At 35.4% G+C, this 12,894-nt stretch overlaps 1 protein-coding gene across 1 annotated transcript in view; it reads left to right on the top strand.

Moving 5' to 3' along the window:
* AGL (amylo-alpha-1, 6-glucosidase, 4-alpha-glucanotransferase) overlaps window positions 1-12,624 on the top strand; it is an 83,784-nt gene extending 71,160 nt beyond the window's left edge. The window contains exons 28-34 of the mRNA XM_029949043.1: window positions 180-315; window positions 1,493-1,605; window positions 2,417-2,628; window positions 3,857-3,954; window positions 5,906-5,993; window positions 6,105-6,238; window positions 11,537-12,624. Coding sequence (XP_029804903.1) covers window positions 180-315; window positions 1,493-1,605; window positions 2,417-2,628; window positions 3,857-3,954; window positions 5,906-5,993; window positions 6,105-6,238; window positions 11,537-11,654 — 899 coding nt within the window. The 3' untranslated portion in view covers window positions 11,655-12,624. The remainder of the gene's footprint in view (window positions 1-179; window positions 316-1,492; window positions 1,606-2,416; window positions 2,629-3,856; window positions 3,955-5,905; window positions 5,994-6,104; window positions 6,239-11,536) is intronic.
* The last annotated feature ends 270 nt before the right edge of the window (window positions 12,625-12,894 follow it).

Here is a 12,894-nt window from a genome sequence, read left to right as displayed (position 1 = left end):
ACCTTCATATGTGCATAGGTAAGGATTTCTCTAAAGTATGTGTCGAGAAATGAAATCTCTCTGTGGTAGAACATACACGTCTTCAGCTTTTAAGGCATTACCACATTGTTCTCCAGAGTAGTTTTCCAGTTTATTATATTCCTTTCAGATTTTATAAATGTGTTATTTTGCTTTTCTAGGCTTTAATATAACCGCAGGAGTTGATGAAGAAACAGGGTTTGTATATGGAGGAAATCGCTTCAACTGTGGCACATGGATGGATAAAATGGGAGAAAGTGAAAGAGCCAGAAACAGAGGAATCCCGGCCACTCCAAGGTAGTGTTAATTTGTAGAGTGCTTGTGTAATTACACCTTTTTTAAAACCACATACCTGTGGAGTCGTCATACTAAATCAGTGAAAATCTCCTTCCTCTCTGCCGCTCCTCCCTCTCCCACAATACACGCATACACAACCCTCTTGTTACAAGTCATCAAGTAAAGCTGTTCTTTTCGGGAAGTTCTCATGGGGTGATTCTCTACAAGTACCTCAAAGGAAAGTTTTATGATTCAGTATTTTTCTGATTAAGATCTTTTCTTAACCAGAAATGCTTTTATTATAAACATTTCGTTACGCCCATCTTTCTTACATATAGAAAACACCCCATTATACTGTCCTTTATGAAATACTTTTAATTTCTGAAACTTTTTTCCTCCTAAATTTTTTTAGCTTTTCTCCCAGTATTTCTTTTTATGGTTTCAAATGCTTAGTATAATACAAAATCTGAGAAACTCTTTTCTTATTCTAAATTTTATCTTCAGTCAGAACTGTGAAAAAAAATCATTTAATTGTAACTATTGTTACATGCTTTGCAAATTCTTTTTAAAGCATGTTTATTTTGGTACATTATTAGGTCTCAGACTTCCCTTTCATTTTACTTAAAACTAAACTTTCAGGGGCACTGGGATAACTCAGTGGTTGAGTCTTGATTTCTGCTGAGGTCATGGTCCCAGGTTGTGGGATCAAGCCCCGCTTCAGGCTCTGTGCTGGGCGTGGAGCCTACTTAAGACTCTCTCTCTCTCTGCTTCTCTCCCCAACTCATGCTCTCTCTCTCTCTCTTTAAAAAAACAAAACAAACAAAAAAAACTTTAAAATGATTATGTGTGCTTTCCCTGGCTGTCTTCAGTTCTATATCCCATGTTTGCTGTCTGTGGTACTGTCTCAGTATTCTCTGATGCCTTCCCTGCCTTTTCCAGCTGCCACCTCCTTAACCTCCATAATCACCATTCCACTTCACAGAACTTTTTGTAATTGTTAAGAAGGTAAGTAATGGCAAAATAATTAAAGGAGAGATTTCTTATATATGCAGTATATATTTCAATAAAGTGAAGGGTTTTTTATAGCTAGTTATTTTTATAATATATTAATTATATAATTCAGAATTGTTTATTAAATGCCATTTAAGTAGTGCTGAAGTGACTCCAACTCACAGAGTAAATTTTATTTTAATTTTAGAGATGGGTCTGCTGTGGAAATTGTGGGCCTGAGTAAATCTGCCATCCGTTGGTTGCTGGAATTATCCAAAAAAAGAATTTTCCCTTATCATGAAGTTACCATAAAAAGACATGGTAAGCTGTGCATTTTATTTAAAAAGAAACTTTAAATGTATGGTCTATACTCTTAATATACATAGTCATCATTTGACTCGATGAACTAATATTAGAAAACCCTTAAGATTAAGAGGAAAGAAAAAACATTAATTTACTAGTATGAAACTGTAACAAACCTGGTTACTAACCACATTATTATAGCAACTTTGAACTGAGATATGAAAAGCATCATAGTTAATTGTTTTATTGTGCTTTTCTTTTCCTTAATGTGAGTGTGAGCAAGTTGCACTTTTGTGAACACTTAGGAAATCTTTATATCTCTTTTTCTAGAGCTATGCTGTCCAAAAGAAATATAATTTTAAATTTTCTAGTACTCATTTTAAAAAAGTAAAAAGAAACAGGTGAGACTAATTATAATAATATACTAATACGTGCTAAATATTATTTCAACATGCAATAAGCATGAAATTATTCATGAGCTGTTTTATGTTCTTTTGTGGGGAGAGTATTTTTGTTGAATTGCAGTATATATTTACACTTCTGGCACTTCTGAATTCAGAGTAGCCTCATTTCAAGCGCACAGTAAATACAACTTTATCAAACATGTTAAGAGTGATACAAAGACAAATCAGGGATCATTCACTGGAGTCTAATTCTTTCTGGTAATATAACAAAAGATCATTTTTAGTTTCAAGCTAGAGACCTTCAAAAGACCTTGACACTTGTAAGAAATGGGTTATTTATAGCCTAGATATTAGTCTTTGGCTGTAACTAAACGTATGGATTTCTTTGAATGCTTAAAACTGCCAAGTCTTTTATCATATTTCAGGAAAAGTTGTGACAATCTCGTATGATGAGTGGAACAGAAAAATACAAGACAACTTCGAAAAGCTATTTCATGTGTCAGAAGACCCTTCAGATTTTAATGAAAAGCATCCTAATCTGGTTCACAAACGTGGCATATACAAAGATAGCTATGGAGCTTCAAGCCCTTGGTGTGACTATCAGCTCAGGCCTAATTTCACCATAGCAATGGTTGTAGTAAGTGAATTGCTACTTTCAAATTTCAAAAATGCTGTGATAGAATGTATTTAGTTCTTTATTCCCATTTGTTTTCAAATTTGTGTTGTTGCCAAAAAGTAAATTGTTTACTAGCTAGTTTTATATAGCCTTTTTAAATTAATAAAGCATGATGCATACCACCCTTAACCTACAGCATTCGGTATCAAAAAATACAAAATAATAGATGATGACTAATGGAGTACTTGCCAACGTTTTTCATATCATAGCACACATAGAAAATAATGATATACAGTACATTGGACTAAATGAATTAGGTTGATCATGCCACATCCAAATGCTTCAGGGCGCCCAGGCTCCACCCAGCTTGAAAGCTGGTGGCATCCCTAGTTGGGCCACCTGTGCTATGAGCAGTGCCTCAGCACACTAGCTGAAAAGATCTAGACTGCCAACTAGTGAACGTGGCTTCAGCTCCTATTCTGTTTCCTTTGTTGTATTGCTGTAATTCATTCTACAATTCTAGACTCTCTTTATTTTACCTCTCCTTAGTCTAAAAATAAACAGTAAGTACAGTAAAATAGAGATGGGATGTGCCTTCCATGCCTGCCTTGCTGTCTCCACCTTGTCAAAAAAAGTACTAAACATGGAACTATATTATAGTAGAATAAGAAATGCAAAACAAAAAAAAGAATAAAAAATGGAAAAGTACATAAAGAGAACTTCTGTTCAGTGTGCATTGATTTCGCTTAATCATTACAATTAATGCATATTCTTAGCCACCAGTGCTTTCTCTCCTCCATGATCACAAGCACACACACTTACTCATGTTCTTAGAGTGCAAGTCGTTCTGTACTTTACTATGACCCCAAAACAAAAACTACCAGATATGCATAAAGGAAGCTATTGTAGATCTTCTAAAAAATGAATTAGATAGGTTTAAGTGTGTTCTGCCTTCACTGTAGCTAAGGCAACTTCCTTTTGGAGCTCATACATTTTCTTAAAATGACACAAAGAAATAATCATGTCTAACAGCTTCCCTCACTTCTAAGGCCAAGGGCAGCGCTCCCACATCAGCCCCATAGCATCAGATCTGGCTGAGCTTCTGCACTTGAAACCAATTCTGACCCACACTGTAGTTTTAAACCATTTTCATTTCTAAGTTTATGAATAGTTTTTGTTCCACTGTGAGTAGAAACTAATTCCTTTGTGATCTTAAAAAGTTTGAGTATTCACTTTTGATATTCATTAGGCCCCTGAGCTCTTTACTGCAGAAAAAGCATGGAAAGCTTTGGAGATTGCAGAAAAAAAATTGCTTGGTCCCCTCGGCATGAAAACTTTGGATCCAGAGTAAGTTAGAATATGAATACTAAGAATATTATTCACATTGTATTTAATATATAATCATATTTATATTTAATAATGGCATGAAAACTTTGGACCCAGAGTACACTGGAGTATAAGTATTAAGAATGTTGTTGTTGATGTTATATTGCATTAACCATAATTTTTTTCCTTGTCAGTAAACTCTAAAATTCCATTCAAACTGAGTTTTTTAAAACGCCATCTGTAGTGTTCACAATGCTTGTCCTATATTTAATAATCAATAAGTTTTATGTTTATAAAGCTAATAGTCATGAATATTTCCTCATGCCTATTTTTTCTGATTGTAAAAGTAATACATGATTATTATGGACATTGGAAGTATAGACACACTGTCTCCTCAGAGACAGTCTTTAAAATTTTCAAAGGTATTATCCTTAGCAGTCCCCTCCATATTTTTTTTATTTTTTATTAGTTTATTTATTTTGAGAGAGAGGGTGTGTGAGTCGTAGAGGGATAGAGAGAGAGAGAGAAGCCCAAGCAGGCTCTCCACTGTCAGCACAGAGCCCGACTTGGGGCACAATATTACAAACAGCAAAGTCACGACCTGGCCCGAAATCAAGGGTCAGATATGCAACCAACTGAGCCACCCAGGTGCCCCCACCCCATGTTACCAAATAGTATGTGTATGCACCTGTCTCTTGGTTTTTAAAAAAATGTTAGACACTGTTTGGTTATTTCTTGTGGTAACAGATGATGATTTAACTCTATCCTCACCACCAACCATTTCCAGCCTTTCTGTGTAATTACCCCACCATTTTCTTTTAACCACTAACTGATTTTGTTTTTACTTTATGATTATGTGTTTATACCATTTAGGTTTCTTTTCTTTTCCAACTTTTCTTGAGTATCTAATGACCTCTTCTGTGATTTTCCTTTAAAGTTTGATGCCCCAAATTAATTTGCTTTCTATATCAATAGGTGACCAAGTTGCATTTCCATATAGTACCCTCACCTTTGTAGAATTTTCCTAATTTACTATGTATTCATTTTAATCTTGAGGTGCAGATTTTTTGAGTGTATACTTATCCGCATTCTGAAGTGTTCGCCACAGTTTCAGAGACCTTACAAACCACTGGTCGAAACTAAAACCCACAGTTAATTAAACCTTAGTCATTTGAAAATAAGTAAAGAAATGAATAAAGCTTACTCACATGACAAGTTCTGTCTCTCACTAAAAGAAAAAAGAAAACTAATAAATTAAACAGTATAGATAACTACCTTGTATTATCTGCTGCAATAAGCTTGTAATATTTTGTTTAGTTTATAAGTGTGTATAAATTTTCTATGTCCATTTGGTTACTATTTGTAATATGATAATGTACTAACTTTAATTAATTTTTAAATAACTTAATGGAGGAGTTTAAAAATGATCTCTCCAATATATAATATTTAATAAAACCATGCCTTTAATGTTTACCAATTTAAATTATTTCATATATTTTAATTATCATAAGTATATTAGGAGCTTCATGAAATAATTGAATTTAACCAATATTGGTGCCAGACTAACTCATTGAAGGCAAGATACCGGAATAATTTATATATTTTTTGTATTAGCCAGTATTTGTAATCATTCCCTCACACACTATTCTGGGAGTATTCTGTGGGTGCCTGGCTGGGCTCAATCAATAGAGCAGGTGACTTTTGTTCTAAGCCCCATGGGTGTCAGAGAGCTTACTTAAAAATAAATAAATAAATAAATAAATAAATAAATAAATCTTTTAAAATGGGTTGTAAAAAAGAGGCATTCTGAACCCGTATATATTAATCTAAGGTTAAATGGAAGATGAGCTTATTGTATAGATTTGAAGACAAAATAGTTTGATTCTTTCTTTTACCTTTGCTATTAAAAAATCTTTCTAATGCTTATGTCATGTCTGATCTTTTTCTAACCTAAATTTCAATAATTTTGCAGTGATATGGTTTACTGTGGTATTTATGACAACGCCTTAGACAATGACAACTACAATCTTGCTAAAGGTTTCAATTATCATCAAGGACCTGTAAGAATTTCTTTTCTCTTTTCAGAATTTTCAGTTTGTTGTTTTTCAAATGACTTTATAAATATTAACAGCTCTTTTTTTTTTTCTTTACTTTTAAATCATCTGTTTTAGGAGTGGCTGTGGCCTGTTGGGTATTTTCTTCGTGCAAAATTGTATTTTTCCAAATTGATGGGTCCAGAGGCTAATGCAAAGACTGTGTTTTTGGTTAAAAATGTTCTTTCCCGACATTATGTCCATCTTGAGAGGTAAGTTGTTGGAGGCATGTAATTTCCGTAACACTGTTTAGTCAATTTATTAGATATTAGGTAAATAACAACTGCTTAGAATTAACTTCTGTATACTCTAGGTACCCCAATAAGACTTGAAAACTTTACTCTTATTTAACATGACAAATTCAATGATGTAATTTCACCTTCCTTTAATTATTTTAGGTTGTTATTTATCTTGATTTGGAGACTTGATATTGTGTGCTTTATATATATGGAATAGTCTGATTTTTAAATTTAGTGGATATTTTTGAGTATGATTAGAACAGAATAAATACAAAAACTAAAAGTACTCAGGCTGGGCATTTTGAGTTAGCTGATTTAATGATTTATGTGGTTGCCAGAGGCGAGGTAGGTGGAGGGATGGGTGAAATAGAGTATGCTTATCCTGATGAGCACCCTAGTAATGTATTAATTTCTGGGTCATTATATTGTATACCTGTAACTAATGTAACACTGTATGTTACAACTTTTTAAATTTAGAATGATTCGAAAAATTAATAAATGAAATTAGAACAATTTAAAACAAAATAAATGAAATAAAAATAAAGATATATCAATAAGTAGTTTTCAGAAATGCTTTATTATAGGGGCACCTGGATGGCTCAGTCCGTTAAGCAAATGACTCTTGATTTTGGCATGATCTCATGGTTCATGGGATCAGGTCCCGCATCGGGCTTTGCACTGACAGATTCTCTCCTCTTTTTCTGCTCTTTCCTCTCTCTCTCCCCCTCCTTCTCTCTCTCAATAAATAAATAAACATTTTAAATGATTTATTATACCTAAAATATCAAGTTGGTCTTTTGACTTTTGTCTCAAACCCATTTGTCACCACCTTTGTCCTAATGATTAGAGATAAATAATGTCAAAGTTATGTGTCTTTATAAGATACAAATATAGTCAAAAGCTAGCTTGATATCCCAAATTCTAGATTCAACCTAAATACAGGCATGCCTCAGAGATGGTGTGGGTTCAGTTCCAGACTGCCTCAATAAAGCAAAAATCACAATAAAGCAAATCAAATGAATTTTTGGTTTCCCAGTGAATGTCAAAGTTACACTTATACATATATGGCATTCTATTAAATATGCAGTAGCATTGTGTCTAAAAATAAAAACCAATGTGCATACCTGAATTTTAAAATATTTTATTGCTGGGGTGCCTGGGAGGCTCAGTCAGTTAAATGTCCAACTTCGGCTCAGGTCATGATCTCCTGGTTTGGTTCGTGAGTTCAAGCCCTGTGTCAGGCTCTGTGCTGACAGCTCAAAGCCTGGAGCCTGCTTCAGAATCTGTGTCTCCCTTTCTGCCCCCTCCCCTCAAAAATAAACATTAAAAATGTTTTAAGTATTTCATTGCTAAAATATGCTGATTATCATCCGAGTTTTCAGCAAGTCATAATCACTGACCACAGATCACCGTAACAAATGTAACAATAATGAATAAGTTTGAAATAATTGTGTGAAATACTAAATGTTACACAAAGTGTGCAAATGCTGTTGGAAAAAATGGTGCCTAATAGACTTGCTTGATGCCGTTTGCCACAAACCTTAAATTTGTAGAAAACAATGTCTGCAAAGTACAGTAAAGCTCAGTAAAACAAGGTAGGGCTTATTGCTCAGAATAATTATGCATAAACAACATAAATTTTCCCTCCTTTATTACAAGAGCATGAAGGACTTCCATCTATCACCATGAACATTGTGTCATGTTTTCTCTCTTTTTTTTTTTCAAAGTTTGTTTTTATTAGCTTGGATGTAGTCACAGAAAACCTAGTCCTGCCAGAAAGAATTCTTGTACCTCACCTGGAAACCGAGGCGGAATCTGTGTGATGTGAACACTCTCGTATTCTATCCTTTGTTGCCCCACAGTTATTTCTCACTGTTTGCATCTGTTTTCTCTTTTTTCCCTTTTGTCCATGAAAAGTAAGAGTATCTTTTACTTTACCTATGATCCCATCCCTCCCACTCGGGCCATGACTTTGCTCCAGTAATTATCCTTTCTTGGTATTCCACTTGACCCTTCCTTCTAAATCTAGAAAGATCAGCCCATCCTAAAGTAAAGTCCCTTCATACGGTTCCTGCTCTAGTCCTGTCCTGTGCATCTCAGCACACTTCCTGTAGGAGCAGCCTCAATCCTTTCGCTTTCTGACTCCGGACTTAGTTTCCATCAGCAGGCGGGCTTTTGTTTTGCCCTTACCACTCTGGTGAAGCCACTCAACAAAATTCTTTCAGGCTTCCAGATCCTGTGACTTCCTTTCAGTTCCCTTCTTTGACCTATAATATTTGAAGTTGTTGCTTTCTTTTCATAAAAAACCTAATGCTGTCCAGGGGTGCCTGGCTGGCTCTGTCAGAAGAGCACGCAACTCTTGATCTTGGGGCCCTGAGTAACCTGCTCCCCACACTGTGCTGTCACTACCACAGGGAGCTTACCCTGCTCTCGCTCTGGCACCCCATGCTGGGGTGCCCCAACACGTAGGTGACCTCTTGGGCCTGACAACCCCACACTAGACCACACGTGTGTGTGGATGCCCCCCTTGTACCACCTGGGCTCTGGGCCACTCGCACCCCTGGTGTGAACAACTTCATACCCCTCAGGCTCTGGCACCCCACCCTGTACTGTTCCTGCTCCCCTTCCTCCCTCTCCTTCCCAGTTGGGGTCACTGACCTCCTTTGCCCACCTAATGATGTGAGGAATGAATTTCTTTCAGACAGGCAGGGAAAGAGGACTTCTTTATACAGTATGGATATGTTCTGTGCTCTAGCTCCACATAGAACTATGGGCAGCATATTATTGGTTCTTTAAGCTTGTTTGGTCTCTTAATTTCAATACTATATTAGTTTTCTAACTCTGCCATAACAAAGCACTACAAAGTGAATAGCTTAAATAAGGAACTCTATTGCCCCATGGTCCTGGAAGCCAGACGTTTGAAATCAAGGTGTTAGTAGGGCTATGCTCCCTCTGGAGATGCTAGGGAAGGATCTCTCCCAGCCCGGTCTCCTAGCTTCTGGTGTTTCCTTGGCTTCTGGCAGCATGATTCCAGTCTTCACATGACTTTCTCTCTGTGTGCATCTCTTTGTCCAAATTTCTCCATTTTATAAGGACACCAGTCATGTTGGATGGGGGGGCCCATTCTATTCCAGCGTGACCTCATCATAACTAATTTTATCTGTTACAACTCTATATCCAAATAAGTTCGCATTCTGAGGTATTGAGGATTGAGACTTCAACATAAGAATTTTGAGGAGGACACAATTCACCCCACTCCAGATACCCTGGTACCCAACTTCAGTAATTTGGCCTTTTACTTGGAAGTAACTTAAACACTTAGAAGCAAGTTTCTATATTTTGTATTTCTTATGATGGCTTCTTAAATAAGTTACTAGCTGTCGTTGTTATTATTATTATTATTAATTTTTATCTAAACTGTCTCCATATTTACCTAAGGAAATGATTTTTCCATTTTTATTATGAAAAATTTAATACCTACAGAAGAGTATAATGTAACATACACTCTTCACACAGCCATGAGTTACAGTGTTATAATGGTGAAAAAAAGACATTCTCATAACCCAACTTTAAAAATAAAACAGTAAAGAATTCTGGGTTTTTTAACTGTATGTTTCGTGTTTCGTGTTTAAAGAGATTACACTGGGGCGCCTGGGTGGCTCAGTTGGTTAAGCCTCCGACTTCGGCTCAGGTCAGATCTCACGTTCGTGGGTTCGAGCCCCGCGTCAGGCTCTGTGCCGACAGCTCAGAGCCTGGAGCCTGCTTCCGGTTCTGTGTCTCCTTCTCTCTCTGCCCCTCCCCCTCTCATGCTCTGTCTCTCTCTGTATCAAAAATAAATAAAACATTAAAATAAATAAATAAAATAAATAAAGAGATTACACTGAAGTTAAGAATGAATCTGAGGGGTGCCTAGGTGGCTTAGTTGGTTGAGCATCTGAGTCTTCATTTCTGCTCAGTTCATGATCTTGTGGTTCAGCTGATCGGGCTCTGAGCTGACAGGCGCAGCTTACTTGAGATTTTCTCTTTCCTCTCTGCCTCTCTTACACTCCCTCTCTTTCAATAAATAAAAAAAAAAAACACTTTTTTTAAAAAAATAAATTTGAGGGGAACCTGGCTGACTCAGTTGCAAAACCATGCAGCTCTTGATCTCAAGGTTGTAAGTTCAAGCCCCACATTGGGTATAGAGATTACTTAAATAAATAAAGTTTAAAAAAACAAAGAATAAACTTGATATGATAACAATACTGTGTGAGACCTGGAACAATTAGTTAACCTCTATAAACCTTTTATCTGCTCTGTGAATATGAATGATTATGGTGCTTGCCTTACAGAGTTGCTGTGGGCATTAAATGAGATAATGTACATAAGTCACTTAGAATATAATAAATGCCCAATAAATACTAACTGTATTATTATGCAGTAGATTGAGAGATTCGTATAGAAATTCAGATTGTTCTCTTAATTTTGAGAGAGAACATGCAAGCAGGGGAGAGGGGCAGAGGGAGAGAGAACAATCTTAAGCAGGCGCCATGCTCAGCGGAAGCCAGACACGGGGCTTGATCCCCCAACCGTGGTATCATGACCTGAGCCAAATTCAAGAATTGGACACTCAACCAACTGAGCCACCCAGGTGCCACCAGATTTTTTTTTAATTGGCACTGCTTTCCTAGTCATAGCTCTCAGTGTTTCTTCATTATCCTATTTCAGTTTTATAATTTTATCAAAATCTACATAATCACTATTTGAATTTCATAAACTTAATTTGAAAGTACTAAAATTTGACCTGAGAGGATTTTTGTCTCTCTGTATATGCTTGGAATGATAGTTTCTTCTGTTTTCTTTTTTTAATGTTTATTTAGTTTTTGAGAGAGAGAGAGAGAGCAGGAGGGGGGCTGAGACAGTGGGGGACAGAGGATCTGAAGCAGGCTCTGCGCTGACAGCATGAGCCCAATACACAAGCCGTGAGATCATGACCTGAGCTGAAGTCGGACACTCAGCTAACTGAGCCACCCAGGCGCCCCCTGCTTTTAATACATAAAAGGAATCCTTTGTGGGTGAAAGTCCTAAATCTCAAACATTGAATATCAAATAATTTCAATCTAAAGTCTTTATACATAGATATTTAGGATATTCTGTTTTATTTTGTAGCAAATGACTATATATGATTGTTTTTCTAGACTAGAAAGAAAAACCACCAGTGTATACCTATTTTGTTTATCCAAACAAGATGTGTTAGATTGTATCTCATAAAATGTCTTTTCTTTCTTTAAGATCCCCTTGGAAAGGACTTCCTGAACTGACCAACGAGAACGGCCAGTACTGCCCTTTCAGCTGTGAAACACAAGCCTGGTCAATTGCTACTATTCTTGAAACACTTTATGACTTATAGCCAATTCATGCATATGTATTAAGTATGCAAATACTTAATGCAATAATTGTATTATGGAATGTAAGGTCAAAATATGCTTTATATGCACGGGCTTGAGTTATTTTAAAAATCTCATTTATATAATATTGATGCCCAATTCGGTAAGACTTTAAAAACATTGATTTGTTTTTTCCTTTTCTTTTGTTTTTAATGTACAGAAGTAGCTTTTGACTTGAATCAGAAAGAAAAACTACCAGTACCAACAGGATGTTTTTCTTTTGAATTCATGAAGTATTCCTTAAATGCCTAGAAATAAATAAAGAGTTTGAAATCCAGAGTTTGAAACAGAAAAATCATGTAATCTTCTACTTGTACATAAGTGAAAATGAAGTATGAGAATTAATAATGAAAGAAATGGAAAAGCATCCTTAGATTGTGGCATATATTTTCTTCACTAACAATACATATTGATTATCTGTAGTTCACTGAAGTTCTCACCTTTTACTATGTTATTCCTAACAGCTTCTACACCGCATTCGATAAATAGTAACTGAATATTGAATCATGGAAGTGCCTGACTACAATGTTATGTCAGAGATGGAGCACAGGTGTTCACTGTGTGGGGCTTTTTCCACTAAAGTATTAATATGTTTTTAATATAATGAATGCCATAATTTGCTTAGGATAATGATGCGTAGGTATATGAAAAATCACAAGTATTTAAGATTTTATTTCCTAAAAATGGTTTTATAAAATTAATCTTGAGTTCCAGTTTCTACGATGAGATGGTTGACATTCTCAAAATGTACATTGTTGGGCATATTTAAGAGAACTTTTAAAAAAAACATGCTGTATTCTAAAACTTAACAATTATTTTTAGTTTGTGTGTAAAACTATATCATAGCAGATACTAGTTTCCTATTAACTAAAGCCTACATTGACAAGTTTAGCATTGAGAATAATCTTAATATAATAAAAATATAGACATGAATTTATTAGTTCTCTTGAATTCAATAGAATCATTTGAAAAGTTGTTCATGACCTTAAATCTGAAAAGTCATAAAAGGAAAAAAGTTTTTAACATTTATATGAGTTGATATTTTTGAATAATACTTATTCTCTAGATGGAATTTTTTTATTGTTTACTGCTTTTGTCTCAAGAAACACTTAAATAAAATCATTATACTTTTAGTTGAAAGAAAATAGTTGCAAAAATCCTTTCATCACTGTTGAATATTATTTAGTGGTATATTTATAGTTA

This window comes from Suricata suricatta, chromosome 8, assembly GCF_006229205.1.
Source record: "Suricata suricatta isolate VVHF042 chromosome 8, meerkat_22Aug2017_6uvM2_HiC, whole genome shotgun sequence".
Lineage (NCBI taxonomy): Eukaryota > Metazoa > Chordata > Mammalia > Carnivora > Herpestidae > Suricata > Suricata suricatta.
Note: the sequence above shows the minus strand (reverse complement) of the source record. Positions and strands in the feature narration are given on the sequence as shown.